This window comes from Passer domesticus, chromosome 27 (assembly GCF_036417665.1).
Source record: "Passer domesticus isolate bPasDom1 chromosome 27, bPasDom1.hap1, whole genome shotgun sequence".
NCBI lineage: Eukaryota > Metazoa > Chordata > Aves > Passeriformes > Passeridae > Passer > Passer domesticus.
Window position 1 is genome coordinate 2,608,719 of NC_087500.1, and position 17,957 is coordinate 2,626,675.

A 17,957-nucleotide genomic window follows, 5' to 3' on the forward strand; every position below is an offset into this window, starting at 1 on the left:
CACACAGACACATGGACACAAGGACACACAGACAGAGGACACACATACAGACAGAGACATGGACACACGGACACACAGACACAGGTCTCTCCAGGCCAGTGCACAGCTGCTCTCCCCTGACCTGCATCACATTGGTTTCATGGACACAGAGAAAGGGTGAGGCTTTATGCCCAGCTCCTCTATCCGTGTGTGTGGATTTCTTTCCGGTGCCCTGAAGGACAATTCGGGAGTCCCCACATGACAGCAAAGGGAGGATGGGAGGGAACAGATGATGGGAGCGAAGGAAACGCAGGCAGTGTCAATGGTGAGCTCCACGATGCCAGGCCGATGCCCTGCCCCCCAGGCCGGCCCCGGCGCTGCCGACGTGCAGAGAGCCGAGCGCCGCCCCGCAGCCCCCGCGCTCGCCTCCGCTCCGTTCCCCGCCAGGACTCGGCGAGAGCCCGAGCGGCAGCGGCGCAGGGCTCAGCCCCGGGGCGGAGCTGGCGGCGGCGGAGAGGAGGCGGCACGGCCGCAGCAGAGCCGGGGCTCAGCGGCGCAGCGAGGCTCGGCCGGCGGAGCGGCGGCATGCGGCGGGCTCGGGGCGCGGCGCTGCCGGCGCTGGCCCTGGTGCTGATCGGTGTGCGGGTTTTGGCACCAAGTGGGCAGGGGCTGGGCCTGGGGTATTCCCTAGGGAGACTGGCACGGATGTTTCCCTGTGTTCCCCAACTCCTTTTCTCTCCCGGTCTCTCTGCCATCTGTCATCCCAGCAAGTCTTCTTAATCTGTGTTAGTAAAGCCTGCTTGTGTGCATTCCTGCTTTTCCGTGCACCTATACCTTGCCCTGTACATCCAGCATATATTTTTGCCCTGAATGCAGCTTTCTGTTCTTCACTTAAGCTCTTCCTTTCTATATCCATCCGTCCATGTGCAGACCTGACTTCTGCCTATTGTATGCATTTATGAATTTCGAATTCCTCGCATTTTTTTCCAGTCTGCCTCTGCCTTGTGGCCACTGTTCCTAACTCCTTCTGGCAAAAGAAATCTCAGAATCACACGGTTTTGATGATGTTTGTTTTTTCTTCCTCCTTTCCCAGCCGTGGCTGCAGACACAAACCAAGTGCAGCAGACGCCATGGGCAGAGACCACCGAGGGCACCAGCCTGAACCTCACTTGCCAGCACCCCAAAATCGCTGCCGACTCCACCCACTGGTATCGCCAATTCCCACACCAAGCACCCCAGCTGATAGCAACGGCTGTCCTCGGCACAAAACCCGTGCTGGAGCCAGAGGGGAGTCTGACGGTGTCGGCAGATCGGCGCTCGAGCGCGCTGTGTCTCGGGCGGCCCCGGCGCGGGGACGCGGCCGTGTATTACTGCGCGCTGGGGCCACGGGCAGAGGAGCCGGGGCTGCGGCCGGGCACGAACCGCCGCGGGCGGGGCCGGGCGGGGCCAGCAGGGGGCGCTGCCGCTCCGCCCGCCGGGGCCAGCAGGCACCGGCACCGGCAATGGGAACGGGACCGGCACCGGCACCGGCAATGGGAACGGGACCGGCACCGGCACCGGGAATGGGAACGGGAGCGGGACGGGGAATGGGAGCGGGAGCGGGACCGGGAATGGGAGCGGGACCGGGACCGACGCCAACACTGACATTGGCACTTGCACCGGCGCCTGCAGCTTGTGGAGGTGATAATTTTCTGAACAATTCATCTTGAATGCACAACATTCCATCTGATACCATGGACTGGGGTTTGGCTTCCTGTATGAAGACCTTTTTTTGTTTGTTTTATGTGACAGGATAAGAAGCTCAAGCATCAAAACATATCAGTGTGGGCAGAGGACTCAGATCACCTGCTGGACAAGTCCAGAAGAGGCAATTATGTCAGTCTGGGCCACTCCTTTGGAGTCATTATGGCCCCGTTGGCAAGAAATGGCCAGTTCCTGGGTTTGACCGTATCCCACCTAACACAGTATCAGGAAAATTCTGCTGGCTTGCTTTGTCTCTTCCTCTTCTGTGTCAGGGAGGTGTCATGGGGCAAGAAGGGGTGCAGGGTCCCTCCCTGATCTTAGAAACAAAGGTCTGGTAGCAAATGTCTAAAGGGCTGTATTAGTAACACAGAATAAAACCAGGAATATAGATAGGAATGGAACCTTGCATTCTTTCAAATGCTTAGTAATCCTGCATTCGTACAGCATTATACAGACCCTGGTAGATTTCCAAAGACACTCTCACAGACCCCAACCAGAAAGAGCTTCTGCTTCCCTCCCACGCCTTGGTGCTTTGTATCCTGTATAACAAAAAACAAAACAAAAAACAAAACAAAACAAAACAAAACAAAACAAAAAAAAAAAAAAACAAACAAACAAAAAAAAAACAAACCGCATTTTCTCCTTACATGCTGTAAGGTTATTTCTACCATGATGCCCACACACAGAGGCTGGCACAGGGCACTGTAGGGGCTTCCCAAATCTTCAGTGCAAAGACCAACAGAGCAGACATGTATCACCCATGATCACTGACTCGTTGAATACAAAGTTTTCTTCAAAGCTCCCAATTCACCTCCCCTCTGTGCTGTCTTCAAACAACACCATTAGCCCACCTGGGCTTTGCCCTTCTCCAGAATGCTCCAGCACCCCTGATGGGGCTGCTCCCAGCGTGTCCCCAGCTGAGTGCACAGTTTGGCATGTTCCTGCATGTATTCTCTCACCTGGACTTCCCTGCATGCTGGATTTCTGCAAGTGCTTTTGGGTGCAGACTTTTGCATGAGTGATGTGAGTCACATGAACATCTGTATGTTTGTGTGTCCCTCCTCACAAGGGATGTGCTGCTCACAGCAAGGACTCTCTCTGCTGCTCTGCCCACAAGCTCCACAAAGCAGCCAGGACCAGGAGGAGATTGAGTGCAGCTGAACAGATCAAACCTGCCAGAGATCTGCCCACAGCAGAGGCACTGAAATGCAGCCTGCTGTATCTTCAGCCATCTCTATCCTGCACCTACAAAGCTCAGTTTCCCTGCTGATTTCAGGCCCCAACAAGGATGTCTCCATAACAGTTTGGATTCTTAGCTTAATTTGGTCTGAGAGTGTTTGGAGTGCAATCCCACAGCTGGAAGTCTTGTCTCTTCCTCACCAGCACAAGACACAGCTTTGGTCCCAAGTGCTAGAGAGTACAAAAGGTTAGGGTTTGCCTTATGAGTTCCTTCTTGGAGGCAAGGGAGCATTACTGGCTCACTGTCAGCATGGTATCCAGCAGGACCCCCAGGCTGTTTCTGCAAATCTGTTTAACAATTGGGCAGCTCCCAGCACATACTGGTGTATGGGGTTGTTCCTCCCCAGCTGCAGAACAGCCCTTGTGTCCAAAGGAGGAAACACGAGTGCATTACTGCCCTCCCAAAGGCACCAGCTCCTTCCCAATGTAGCTTTCAAAGTGCTCACATTGGCTGGGCAGTCTGTCACAAACATCTGCACCTTGCACTGAAATCACAGGTCCCGTGGGTCATCAGGGACCAGTGAGCCTGGGCACCTTCTGGGCGGCGCTGGGTCCTCAGAGAACAGTGGCTGCTTTGGCCAGGGGATGTTCACCACCTGGGCAGACTTCAGTGAGGGTCTTTGATTTACAGGGCCACCCTCACCTTGCAGCCTTGGCTGATAAAAAGTACATTGCTGCAGAATCAGATGCCCAGCAGTGAAGATCTCTCTATTTTAGTCAGAGTATGCACCAAAATGAGAAAGAGCAAAAGCTCGGGATTTGCCAGAAGGCTGGAGAGGGAGAGAGGTGCTGCTCAGGAACTGCTCTTTGGCACTTCTCTGCTCACCAGATCCACACACCAGAGTTTTGCTCCTGTCTCTGTCCCCATCCCAGTCCCTTTCCTTTTTACTGTGCCAACAGTGGCTGGAAAACTCCAAGTCGTGCCCTTATGCCTTGCACAGGATGGGGCTGCAGATTCCTCCTCCTCACCATGCCCTCAGTTTTCTCTCCCCCAGGCTGCACTAAGTCAACCCATTGGAACCAGGACTCCACCACCCTATTTTAGAAATTTATGTGTTCACCCATTAAAACACCCTTTTCCCACCAATCAACTTCCTCCCTCGTCTCCTGAGTCGTCATGTATGGAGAAGCACTGAACAACTGCTCTCAAAATATCAGAGGCTAAACTAAGAGAAACCCAAAACTCTTTGAAAAGAGCATGACACCTGTGTTTCCCAGAGCCCTGAATGCTCTGAGGACGCTCTGAGGAGCTGTTGTGCTTTCAGAAGCCTGCCAAGCATCAAGGAGCACGCAAAAGCAGACACACTCTGCAGCGAGGCAGAGATGTTACCTCGCACAGTAAATGCTGTGAACAGAGAAGGAATCCCAAGGAAAAGTACAGGAAGCCACTGAGACTGTCCACTCTCGGCTGTGAGACAAGACAAGGCAAAAGGTGTATGAGCCTCATTCCAAAAAGGTGTATGAGCCCTCCACACTGCAGAGGTGTGACTGTGTCACACATGCACTGCACTCTCTCTGCAGAGAGAGTGGTGCCTTTTCACTGTGCTACCAAGAGTGTTCTGCTGTGTGCTAAGAGTCTTGTGAAGGAAAAGGAATCCTGAGCTGGGAAAAATGATCTTCACCATGGCTGTGCCAGCATGTGTCCTGCTAATCCAATCAGGTGGGTGTATTCAAATCCTTCTTGTTGTGTCTCATGGTTTTTAGTAAATTATTTGGAGGTGTCTACCAACAAGAGCATGAGGTCAGGGAGAAATATAGAAGGGGGATGGATGTAGATATTTGAACTTTCAATTTCTTTGAAAAGACAACAAAGTTTGGGGCAGTTTTAAACACAGGGCAAGGGAGAGAAAGAAGCAAACTTCTCTGCAGACACATTTATGCCTGTGTTGCAGGTCTGGTTGGAGGTGATCCCCCGAAGCAATTCTTCTCTGAGGTGCTAGTCAAAGTTGGACAGCAAGTGGCTCTTCCTTGTGAGTCCACCACTAAGGGGAGTGACACCAATCTGAACTTCATCTGGTACCGCCAGTTCCCGGGAAATACTCTGATATTTCTCCTGCAAGCACATAAAACCACAGGGGATGACAGGTACCGCAGTGGCCGATTCTCTATGGTGGTCTACAAAAATAACACAGCCCCCTTAGAAATAGCAGGAGTGTCTCTTCAGGACACTGCGATTTATTACTGCACTCTGAGGCTCCACCTTAAGCTAAAGCAAATTTCCGTTCGTACAAAATCTGTGTCACCAGCAGCACAGGAGGGGAGATGCTCTACATCCTCCAGCCTCAGCTGTGCTTTCATGCTTGAAATGATCCTCTCCCTCTTATACCAGCCTTTCCAACTTCTCCTATCCCTCCCAACTCCTGCCTATTTTTCTCAAAGTCCCATCTATGCAGAGGTATTCAGAGCAGTGACTCAGACAGGTAGGCCCATGGGACTCTTTGCAGATGAGCTGAAACATTATTTTTCTTACTTCCTCATACAGAACATCCCTCAAGAAAACAATCAACATATCTGGACATAACATCCAATTGCAGTGTCAATCCTTACCTGCCCTTCTAGGGAGCTGACACTGCAGAATCCAGTGTTGCTGGGGCATCCTGTCCAAAGCCTTGACCAAGCTGTGGGCAGAGCCAGGAGATCCACATCTCTGCTTTGCTCCTGACAAGCCCTAGCCCTTGATATGAGAACCCAATGGACCACAGACCTCATCTTGCTTCTCTTTGCAGAGAAGCCAAAGAAGACAAAAGTAGCTTTTACCTTAATGCCTTCAACACTGGGCAGGGCAACCTTCTCTGTGCTGCTCATGGTTAAATGATGAAATCCTCCCACAGCCCAGCCAGCATGAAATTTGCTTCTTTGAAAAATACGAGTGAAGAATAAAGCTACTAAAACTTTGAAATACCTAAGCAACCAACAGCACTGCAGTCCATGAGGCAAGAGGTTCTGCATATTTAATACAGTGCCTTGAGATAATCAGATAATGAAAACTGATTGAAGACAAAAATGAAGATGATGATCATGGTGAGAGTTTGCTCTGGACTGGGCTCACTGTTTGGTAGAGTTGGAAACTCAAAGGCAAGTTGGTTTAGGCAGCCCAAGTAGAACTCAGCTTAGCCTATTCTACAAGGAGAACTCCTGGAGCCATGGTGGTCCTGTTGCTCACAAGAAGTTTTCCCAGCAGGAAGCCTTACCTGTAGTACACTGGGCATCACCATACTGCTGGGACCTGAGGGACGCCTTCTTGCATCCTGGCTAGAATAAAAGAAAAAGAAATTTGCCCTGGAAATTTGACTGGTTTCTCTTTATCAACCCTCAGCTTTTATGTTCACAGGTCAGGTGTATGCCAAAGGAGTAACAGGACTCTGACTGCAGCACAGCATAGGATGCAGGTGGGTCAGGCAGGGGCAACAAGGATACAGACAGGAAAATGTGGGGAAAGTTGAGGGTTGCAAATTCACGGCAGTTCTGATTTCCAGACTCTAATGTTTCTGGGATTATTTCCCACCCTTGGAAGGATGACAAGTAGTCTTTGTTCTTGAGAACTCAAGCAGGCCTGTGAAGTCCCAGCATCTCCCTAACATCATGTTCCACTGCCCCTCTGAGTGGGAGTCACAGCAGACATAGCCCGCTGTCACTAGTCGTCCACAGGACAGCCGTACAGTCCAGCAGGAAACCGGCAAGATTTGGTCGCACGACGCGGGAGGAACGATCCAGAGGTTGGGGGGTGCAGCGGGGAGCTCTGCGGTGTGGAGGGAAGCGGTGTAGGACAAGGGGGTAGGAGTGGAGGGGGTCATTTCCACACTTTGCCCACACGCAACCCCGGGGCCCGGGGCGGGCGTGTCGGGGCGGGCAGAGGCGCCGGCGCTGCCCCGGCGAGGCGGGGCCGGGCGGCAGCGGCCCGAGCGCGGCTCCGCTCGGCTCCCGTGCGGCTGCCGCGGGGCCGGGGCCGGCAGCGATGCTGGCCGCGCCGGGGCCGCGGCTGCTGGCCTTGGCCTTGGCCTTGTGGCCGGCAGGTGAGAGCCGGGCGGGGAGGGCAGCGAGCCCGGCCGGGACAGCGAGGGACAGCGACAGCCACAGGCAGGGACGGGAGCACCAACAGGGACGGGGACAAGGGCAGAGGCTGGGGAAAAGCCAGGGGCAGGGCAGGGGACACGGGCAAAGGCCGGGGCAGACACAGGGACAGGGGCTGTGGGCCGGGGCTGGCGGCTGTGGCTGTGCCGGCCCGGGGGCACCGGGACACCGGGACAGCGCCCTCGGTCCGTGCTCGCGCCCTGCCCGATTCCTGCGCTCTCCCTCCGCAGGGCTCTGGGCACAGCCGAGGCTGCAGGAGGCCGGCGGAGGGCTGCGAGCGCCCGGGGACTCCGTCACCCTCTCCTGCCGTGGCTCCGGATTCCCTTTTGATAGTTATCATATTTGGTGGTACCGTCAGTCTCCCGGAGGCAGCCCAGAGTGGGTGTCCCGGATCACCCACTGGAATGATGGTGACTATGGAGCAGCAGTGCAGGGTCGGGCCACAGTCTCACGGGAGAATTACCTGTCTCAGTCATCTCTGGTTTTGAGGGCTCTGCAACCCAGCGACTCTGCCCGCTACTTCTGTGCCATTCCCACAGAGACAGGAAACCCATCTGAGCTTTAACACAAACTTGCTGGGGCCTGCCATGGGTTATGTAAGATGTAGGGAAGGTCAGAGTCACCAGTAGCCTGGAGCTGATGGGTCTCAGAACTGTTCCCAAGGAGTCACAGCAAAGGAAGGTGTTCCTGGCCTTCACTGCACACTGCCAGGATTCTAATTTATTGCCAAATTAAAGCAGAGTAGAATTGTGACAACAACAACATCAAAAAGCATTAAAACACCTTGGCCCTGCTGAAGCCTCGCTTCATCCCAAGTTTGCCTTCAATCCTGCATTCCTGATTTCTCTCAATCTTCTGTCCAAAAGGCACAGGGCCAGTGGGAAAGGCACGTAGGGTCAATTCCTACATTTCTGATATGGCTCCTGCAGAATCAACCTGCTGTAGCCTGGCTTCTCCAGGCTCCACTTCCCTCAGGCCACAACCAAACTGTTTGTGAATTCTTGCTTAAACTTGGACCCCTTGGACGAGGACACGAGGCTTGACTTCATTTTGATCAGAAGGCTGATTTATTATATTATATATTATACTAAAATACTACATTACCCTATACTAAAAGAACAGAGAGAAAAGGATCAGAAGGCTACAAAGACAAGAATAGAACAGGAATGAATAACAAAAATCCTGTGACTGCTCACAGCCTTGGCACAGGTGGCTGTGATTGGTCACTGATTGAAAACAATCCACATGGACCAATGGAAGATTTACTTGTGGCACTCCACAGCAGCAGATAATTATTGTTTACATTTCTTTCCTGAGGCCCTCAGCTCCTCAGGACAGGAAAAATCCTAGCAGAGGCTTTTTCCCTAAATTATCATAACAACAGTGAATTTCTCCAAGCATGGAGACTCCACAAGGGGCCTGGACAACCTGCACTGGTGCTTGGTTATCCTCACACTGTGATGCTGCACTGTGGGTTCCATATGTCATAACTCCAAAAAGACCCTTGCTTTCTTCTTTCTTCGAGTCTTATTTCTGAAAATGATGTGTTACTCTATGGAATAATCCTTTGCCAATTTGGCATTACCTCTCCTGGCTGTTTCTCCTCTCAGCATCTTGTCCATCCTGATCACTGTTGGGGCAGTATGCAAATCAGAGAAGGCCTTGATGTTCTCTCAGCACCATTGAGCAACAGCTAAAGCACACCCCTGCCTGTGCCATCAGCAGTACTGTAAAAAAAACAAAAAAAAAAAAACAACAAAAAAAACCCAAAAAACAAACAAAAAAACCCAAACAAACAACACAAAAAAAAACAACAACAAAACCTTTATCCCACTGAAAATTAGTACAGTTTTTTGAGCTGCCTCAGGTTCCATTTCTCCAGCCTGATGAGGTCTCCCCTCTGGGTGGCAGCACAACCCTGCTGTGTAGCAGCCCCTCCTACTGCTCTTGTTTCATTAAAGACTTTGCTGGGCTTCATCTTTATCTTCATCTTCCTAAAGATGGCTAAAGATGCAAAACAGGGCTGGACCCAACACTGACCCCTGGGGTGCCTTGCTAGACACTGACTTCCAACTAGACCTCGTGCTACTGACCACAACTCTTAGGGATCCTCTGTCTGTCCACTGTTCTGTCCAGATCACCATCTACTCACTCAGTTGAGACTTCACCAGCTTCTCTTAGGAGGACCGAATCTGAAAGGAAGGACAGTGTTGAAAGCCTTCCTGAAGCCAGGTAAACACCCTGATCTCCCCTCATCGACAAAGCCAAACATTTCAGCATAGAAGTTCATTATCAACTCAGTAAAATGTGAGTTCCCCTTGGTGAGTTCTGGAAAGATTGTTGTACGTCATGTGCCTGGAAATTATTTCCAGGATTAGCTGCTCCATCAGCACCTCAGGGCTTGAGGGAGGCTCCCTGGGTCCTCTTTCTTGTCCTTCTTGCAGATAGCAGTGACATTTGCTTTCCTCCAGCAGTCCTCGGGTACCTCCCCAAAACACCATGATCATTCAAAGATTATTGAGAGCCTCCTTTCTCCAGACTATTCGCCTTAATTGAATTGCTGAAGACCCTCCCTGATGCCTGACGTTTTGCTCCAGGGGGCGCTGGGTCTCTCTAGAGCTAGAAGGTACTGCATGGATCTCTCAGAATAGAGAATTGTTTTATTAACCTTCCGGGAAAAGTTATAGGAACTTATGAAATATTACATTTGGGGTGATGCTGGAAACCCCAAAATGTCATAGCCTCACGGGGGGAATCTACTCAGGACACACAAGGTGCATAGATCCCCATTCTGATGATGCTCTATACGGTTGCAATTTCGGCAGGGTTTTCTTAGAAGAACTGAGACGTCAACATCTTTGAAAGGGCTACCAAAGCAAGAAACAGGGACAGCGATGGAGGCGCGCTGGTAGGCCCGGGACAGCAGCTTTCGTCTCCCGGGCGTCTCTGCTGCTCTGCCTACGCAGCTGCCAGCGTCCATCGCCGATCCCCGTTCTCCGGAGTCCGCGCCCTGTCCTGCGACACCCGGGGCCCGGGGCGGGCGTGTCGGGGCGGGCAGAGGCGCCGGCGCTGCCCCGGCGAGGCGGGGCCGGGCGGCAGCGGCCCGAGCGCGGCTCCGCTCGGCTCCCGTGCGGCTGCCGCGGGGCCGGGGCCGGCAGCGATGCTGGCCGCGCCGGGGCCGCGGCTGCTGGCCTTGGCCTTGGCCTTGTGGCCGGCAGGTGAGAGCCAGGCGGGGAGGGCAGCGAGCCCGGCCGGGACAGCGAGGGCAGCCACAGCCACAGGCAGCGACAGGAGCACCAACAGGGACGGGGACGAGGGCAGAGGCTGGGGAAAGGCCAGGAGCAGAGGCAGGGCAGGGGACACGGGCAAAGGCCGGGGCAGACACAGGGACAGGGGCTGTGGGCCGGGGCTGGCGGCTGTGGCTGTGCCGGCCCCGGGGCACCGGGACACCGGGACAGCGCCCTCGGTCCGTGCTCGCGCCCTGCCCGATTCCTGCGCTCTCCCTCCGCAGGGCTCTGGGCACAGCCGAGGCTGCAGGAGGCCGGCGGAGGGCTGCGAGCGCCCGGGGACTCCGTCACCCTCTCCTGCCGCGGCTCCGGATTCACCTTCGAAGATCATTATATTTACTGGTACCGTCAATCCCGCGGAGGCAGCCCAGAGTGGGTGTCCTTTATCAGCTCCCCCAGGGGCACCATAAAAGACTACGGGGCAGCAGTGAAAGGTCGGGCCAAGATTTCCCGGGACAATTCCCGGTCCGAGGCTTATCTCTATTTGGAGCCCCTGCAAGCTCAGGACTCTGCCCGCTACTTCTGTGCCGTCTCACAGGGCCAGGAAATGCAGATGAGCTTTAACACAAACCTTCCGGGGCCCGGCAGAGCTGCCTTAGATGTCGAGAAGGTGAGAGTTGCAGGGGCCGGAGCAAATGGGTCTCAAGGCTGTTTCCAAGAATTCAGGTGCCTTCACCGTTCACCACAGTGCACTGGGCTTTACTGCACACCACAGGGCTTCTGATTTAGTGCCAGTTTGATTAAGAATAGAATTGTGAGCAATTACAAAATGCCTTGCTCCTACTTTATCCTTGCTGGCTGCCAGGCTCATCCTCAAAGCTGCATTCCTGAATTCTCTGCCTCTTCTCTCCAAAAAGCAAAGAGACAACAGGAAATCAGGTGTGGGATCATTTCTTAACAATGAATCTCTGCTCTTCATCTCTACTGCCTCTTGTTGCCTTCCTACCTCAGCCTGCAGTCCAATGGCTCCAGCACGGTTCCTTCACAAGAGCTGCTGGCCTTCAGAATCAATCGTCTCCAGCCTTGCTTCTCCACACGTTCCACTTCCCCAGTGTCATGACCAAACAGTTTGTGAACATCTCCAAGCACGGAGACTCCAGGAGGTGCCTGGGCAGCCTGTGCCAGTGGTTGGGCACCCTCACACTGTGAAAAAGCATTTCTCTCTGATGTTCAGTGAGAACCTCTTGTGATTTTCTGTTTGTGCTCACTGATCATTGTCCTGTCAATGGGCATGGCTGAGAAGAGCCTGGCCATGTCCGGGTGTTCCTGTACACTTAAGACAACCTCAACCAGCTTCTGCATCTCCATGGTAAACAGGGACAGCTCTCTGACAGTCTTTTTAACTGGGAAATATTTCAATAGCTGAAAGACAAAGAGAGCCAAGTCGGCAATACAGGAGAAATGAAGAATTTCTGCCCTACTTCTCCACCAATAGGCAGGTTTTGAGCCATTTCTAGGAAAAAATAGGATTATTCTCAAATAATGTTTCTTTGGGGGAAGAAGACCATCAGTCCAAATGTCCCCTTTCCTCCTTTTCCTGAGATTTATTTCTGAGAACCAAGTATTACAGTGTCTAATGCACCTTTGCTCAGTTTGCAATAGTGGCACTGCTCTGTCCCATCCCCACTTACTGCCCAACCCAGGTAGACACTGGTGAGACAGCGGGAGAGACAAAATCGCCTCTGAGCAAGAGTTTAAAGAGCCTCGTGTCTATAAGGGTCTTTGCACACAAAGAGAAAATAGAGCCCTGCACGCCTCTGTCTCTCGTCCCTTCCTGCAGTGGCCCCGCTCCCGCCCGGCGGGGCCGCGGCCCCGGGGCCCGGGGCGGGCGTGTCGGGGCGGGCAGAGGCGCCGGCGCTGCCCCGGCGAGGCGGGGCCGGGCGGCAGCGGCCCGAGCGCGGCTCCGCTCGGCTCCCGTGCGGCTGCCGCGGGGCCGGGGCCGGCAGCGATGCTGGCCGCGCCGGGGCCGCGGCTGCTGGCCTTGGCCTTGGCCTTGTGGCCGGCAGGTGAGAGCCGGGCGGGGAGGGCAGCGAGCCCGGCCGGGACAGCGAGGGCAGCCACAGCCACAGGCAGCGACAGGAGCACCAACAGGGACGGGGACAAGGGCAGAGGCTGGGGAAAGGCCAGGAGCAGAGGCAGGGCAGGGGACACGGGCAAAGGCCGGGGCAGACACAGGGACAGGGGCTGTGGGCCGGGGCTGGCGGCTGTGGCTGTGCCGGCCCGGGGGCACCGGGACACCGGGACAGCGCCCTCGGTCCGTGCCCGCGCCCTGCCCGATTCCTGCGCTCTCCCTCCGCAGGGCTCTGGGCACAGCCGAGGCTGCAGGAGGCCGGCGGAGGGCTGCGAGCGCCCGGGGACTCTGTCACCCTCTCCTGCCGCGGCTCAGGATTCACCTTTAGGGATTACGGAATTTATTGGTACCGTCAGTCACACGGCGACCAGCTGGAGTGGGTGTCCGTTATTAGTTTTGATCCGACAGTTTTTTATTTTGACCAGTCAGTGCAGGGGCGGGCCAAGATGTCCCGGGACAATTCCCGGTCCGAGGCTTATCTCTCCCTGCTGACGCTGCAGCCCCGGGACTCTGCCCGCTACTTCTGCGCTCTTCCCACGGAGACAGGAAACCCAGCTGGGCTTTAACACAAACCAGCTCGGGTCGGGCTCAGTGCCCATGAAATTTGGAGATGGTGAATTCCAAAGTGGTTCAGGGATGTTCCGAAGATAATCAGGTGCCATTCCCATGCAGCACCAGGGATCCTGGCCTTTCATCAGATCACCTTTCCCAGCACTGAGGCTTTCCTTCTCCTGAGTCCCAATTGCAATGTTCTACACTGTAGAGGAGGTTCGAGGTTCTTCTGTCATCCAGTCAGCCTGGTGACTGCCTGGCTCCAGTCCCACTCAGCCTTCCTTGGTCCCCATCTTAAGTGGGACAGGCAAAGCACCTGCAGAGTGCAGGGTTGCCTTTGCTGCGGGGCAGGGCTCCGGGAGGGCTTTGACAGGAAGAGGCAGCTGGAGAAATGTCACCACTGGGGAACCAGCAGGGTGCAGGGCCAGAGTGCAGGGAGCAGGTTGAGGAGCACTTTGGTTTAGGGGCACCCTGCCAAGCTGATTTAAGGTCCTGGGGTGTCCTATGTGGGAGCAGCAGCCTAGCAGAGCCAGGGCCAGGGGAAGGACAAGCTGACAGCCTCCCTGGTCAGCTCCAAAGTCCCAGAAGAAGCCTGAAAGGCTTCCTGAAAGGCCAGGACTAGCCCCAAAGAACTACACCACCTTTAGCCCACCACAGGATTTCCTGTCCCAAAAATGGTCTGTTACTGCAGCACCCAGGGTGAGGGACACACAGGAGGGCACCAAGAGCTTCAAGTTCTGCTCCTCATGCCCCACCTCTCCCCCTCACTGTTGTCACAGGCAGAGGGAGGGACCAGCAGGGACTGGGCCTGAGAGCAGTGACACAGGCCCAGGCAGGGCAGGAGTGGGCAGAGCTGCTGTGCAGGCACACAGAAGCTGGAGAGAGGCCACGCAGAGCGGGCCTGGCCATGTGGAGTGCCCTGTGCCTGGGCTTCTTGCCCACTGTAGGTGAGTGAAGGCAAGGGCTGATGGCCCCAGGAGCTGAGCGTGGCCCTGGGCTCTGCAGGGCTCTGGAGAGCTGTGCTGAGCGCTGGCAGCCAGAGCTGTGCCTTGGCTGGAGCTGCCCAGCCATGCCTGTGGGGCACGGGGAGAGCAGCCCTGCTCCTCTTGTGCCTCTGAGCTCGGCACCTCCATGTCAGCTGCCTCCTCTGCAGCCTGGGCACCCGCAGGGCACCTCCCTGCTGCACTCACATCTCGGGGCCCAGCGCTTTGCCTGGCACTGGACACTGCTCCTGGGGCACTGCGGCCCCTCTGGCACAGCCCAGCTGGGGCATGGCAGCACAGGGCACAACCCCACTGCCTGGGACAGCCCTTTGTCTTTGCTGTGCTCACTCAGAGAAGGTTCACAGACAGCACAGTGGCTTCCTCATGATCCTGTCTAGGCGAGGACAAAGGGATTTGTCCCATCATGGTGCAAATCCTTCTTGTTTCTTTGGGGAAAATCAGAAGAAGCTTCCTGTGTGACTGGGAGAAGGATGGAGGGAAATGTGGTGTGTCCTTCCTTGTGAGCCTTGCTAGCTGTCACCAGCTCTGCCCATCTGTGTCAGCTGGCTTCAAAGAGGAGGATTTTGCTTTCCCACAGGTCCAGTGCCAATCCAAAGCCCCACCAGCATTGCCCTGATCTTTAATGATTCTTGCAGTGACTGTGGCTTGTTCTTGCTCTCTGCAGCAGTCACTGGCCAGGTGAGCTTGAAGCAGAACCCCAGGGGAGTGACTGTGCGAGAGGGAAACGCAGTCACCTTCCACTGCAGCTTGGAGAGAGGTGCCATGAGCGGCTATGACATGTTCTGGTACTGTCAGGGCCCACAGGGCTCTCTCAAATTTATTTACAGGGAGGGTGATATCTATGGAGAAGGTTTCCAAGGACACTTTGTGGGATCAGTGGAGAGCTTCAGTACCACGCTGCAGATCCTGGCAGCAGAGCCAGGTGATGCAGCCACGTATTACTGTGGAGCAAGGACCACCCTGGAGCAGCTCTGCAGCAGAGGGAACCAAAAACCAGCAGATGGGGAAGACAGATCTCCCAACATTTCTTTCTGGCAGCTGCTCCCCAGAGCTCTTGTCAGGCAATGGCAGGTGCAGGAAACATCCCTCTGGCTTGGTGGCACTAAAAGGCACTGCAGGGAGGTCTGCTGGAAGGGCTGGTACCACTGATGGTGCAGGAGGATCTGTCCTGGGAACTGCACAGGCTGCAGTTAGGGCAAGTGCAGGTTTAGTGCACGTTGCCTGGGCTCCTGTCCAGCACAGCCTCATTTCTCCTGGGTGCCTTGCCTTGCCTCTCCCAGCCCGTTTTCCTCAGGGACAGACAGCAAGGCTTTGGGAAGTTGGAATTTGGCTGAGCCACATTTACAGCATTCTACAGTGAGACAAAGGGTCTTGTGGGTGAGGAGAGAGTGGATGTTGTGCATTCTTCATTCAGGTGTGCTCACAGCACTGACTTCCCTAGAAACCTTCTGGACAAAGCCTTTTATTATGGCCTAGAGAAGGCTCAGTGACATGGATAGTGCAAGGTTACATATTCTTCCTCCCAGTCTGTCCTCCTGGGCTGTGGGAAATGAAATTCCTAAATGAAATTCAGGCTGCTGAAGCCTGAGGTGAATAAAGCATTCAGGACCTCAGCCCTGTCCCATGTCCTGTGTCACCTGGTTCCCATCCCATTCTGCATTGGGCCCACGTTTTCCCAGCCTCGTTTGTCCATGCAGCCTCCTGGCATATTGACCTGACTCCTTGCTCACTGGGGAGGAATCCTCTTCAGCTCAGCACTGCTGGGGCTGGGGACAGCTGTGTCCCCTGCTGGGCTCCCAAGCCTGGGGAGGACATGGACAGAGGGGAACTGTAGAGTGAAGGACCAGGAACACAAGGGAGGGAACAGCTGACATTTCAGGAGAGCCTGGGAGATCTGGGTTGGTTTAGCATGGAGAAGAAAATGTTGAGGGGAATTTGACACTTTGTTGAAATCCCTGAGACTCTGTAAGTTCCATTCTTGAGGACATTCAGAACTGAACAGGACAAGGCTGTGAGCACCTCCTGCCCCTGGCCCCATCAGGCAGCTCAGCCCCACACAGCTGCTCACTCAGGCCCACTCACTGCCTTGGGGGAGAGAAACAAAAGGGTGGAGTGAGAAAATGTGTGTTTTGACAGGAAGAGAGTTGAACAACCATGGCAATACCAACACACAAAAACCAAACAACATCAAGAATTCCTGATGTTGCTCAGACTTGCCATTGGCACAGAGGAGCAGCAAAGCTGGCTGCTCTTCTGCTTCCCTTTCCTTATGTCCGTTCTGGCTCTCCAGAAAGAACAGCATCAGGTCTGATGACCACACAGAGCCTTTATGAGAGAGCTTGGTGGCTTGTACCTGTGTCTGCAGCTTTAGAAAACAACAAAACACTCTAAGTTCTGACAGAACACATCTGAAATACAGGAAACAGCAGAAATATAGAGAACAAACCCATTCCAAATAGTCCTCCTCTCTCCTCTGTGTGTCTCTCCTTTGCCCAACACAAATTTACTTTGTATCATTTGCAGGTTTCCCTCTTCCTTTTCAGCTTTGAAACTTGCAGCCTGAAGAGGACACAGGGTTGTCCTCAACACTCATGTAGCACAATTGTTTTCTGGAAGTCCTCAGTGACAAAAGCTGCAAAACATCTTGTGGCAGAGAGAATAGGGACAGGCGGTCGGAAGATTTCGGGCTGTCACGGAAACCTGATAGGGCCTCCCTCACCTGACTCCCAGAGATAAGGATAGCCGCAGGACAAGAGACCAAGAATGTTGTAATCCCCCCAAGAATGTTGTAACTCTACCTAACACGGCCTCCACCCAGTCTCCTTATTAACCATATAAGGTAAAAGTCAGACCCCAAAGGTAGGGGAAGAACCAAGGGTATATATACCGAGGAGAAAACCAATAAAGGGCTTTTGGACCGTCTATCACATTGATGTCTGCGTGTCCTTAGCCCGAGCGGCCAAGAGCATTGGGCCGTCGTGCTGCGTTTCCTTGGAACCAGGTCGCTACAACAAGTGGTGCCGAAACCCGGGAACACAAAAGGAACAGAACCCGGGATCGGGAGTCTCCTGGACAAGGCCAGCGGCTGCGGGGGGTCCTGGACTCCACCACAGCGAGGAGGGACGCCTCCGGAAACCGCCACAGCCTCATACAAGCTGTGGCCTGAGTTTGAATTGGAACCGCCATAGCCCCATACAAGCTGTGACCTGAGTTTTACGAGGACCGCCGCAACCTTGCAGAAGTTGTGACCAGAGTCGTGTAGGACCGCCATAGTCTCGTGGAAGTCGTGGCCCGAGTCGCGTGGGGACCGCCTCAGCCTCATGGAAGCTGTAGCCCGAGTCGTGAGTTATTTTAATTTACAATGGGGTATTAGATGTGACTTCAAGCATTTTCAGCTTGCTATTAATAAGCTCCAAGAGCTAAGGACGATAACTCGTCCCATAGACATATTAAATTCAGAGGTGTGGGAGACATGTACACTCGCTTTAGCCGAGGATTTAAAGGTTACAGGCAGTGGGAAATGTCTTAAGGCGTGGGCTAAAGCAGAGGAAGCTTTAAAAAAGGCCTCAGAACAGCAGGAGGCATGGGAAGCAGCGAAAACCATGCTGTTAGCAACCCCAAAAATCGGGAGCGTGGCTGCGACCCAAACGGCCCCGGGAAACAGCCCGGAGGGGGGGGGCAACACGCGGGAGGCGGGCGTTCCCCGCCCGAACCCGCGCGCGGACGAGAGCCCGGGTCGCGACCACCCGGCGCCCCGGGGGGACCCCCCGACCCCTCCGCAGTGCCCGCGGGACTCCCCGACCCCACAGCCCACCTTGCGGGACCCCTTGAACCCCCCGCGGAGCGCGCCCGGCCCCGGCCCGCCCGAGGAGCCCGCCGGGGTCGCGGAGCCGCTGCCCCCTCCCCTCCCCCCACCGCGAACCGCCGATTCGGGGACGCTGACGGCGGAACAGGACTCGCGTTCGTTCTGGGAAGGTTTAATGGCAGACGCGCGCCGCGCGGAGAGTATCG

At 54.8% G+C, this 17,957-nt stretch overlaps 2 protein-coding genes across 2 annotated transcripts in view; both read left to right on the forward strand.

The window, feature by feature from the left end:
- The window catches only part of LOC135286566 (M1-specific T cell receptor alpha chain-like), a 210,553-nt gene that overhangs the window by 27,774 nt on the left and 164,822 nt on the right, over window positions 1-17,957 (forward strand). The window lies entirely within an intron of this gene.
- LOC135286507 (uncharacterized) lies at window positions 328-1,503 on the forward strand (the record flags this gene model as incomplete). The annotated part of the gene is made up of 2 exons (XM_064399600.1): window positions 328-616; window positions 1,073-1,503. Coding segments are annotated over exons 1-2 (720 nt in total), but the record flags the coding sequence as incomplete, so codon positions are not given.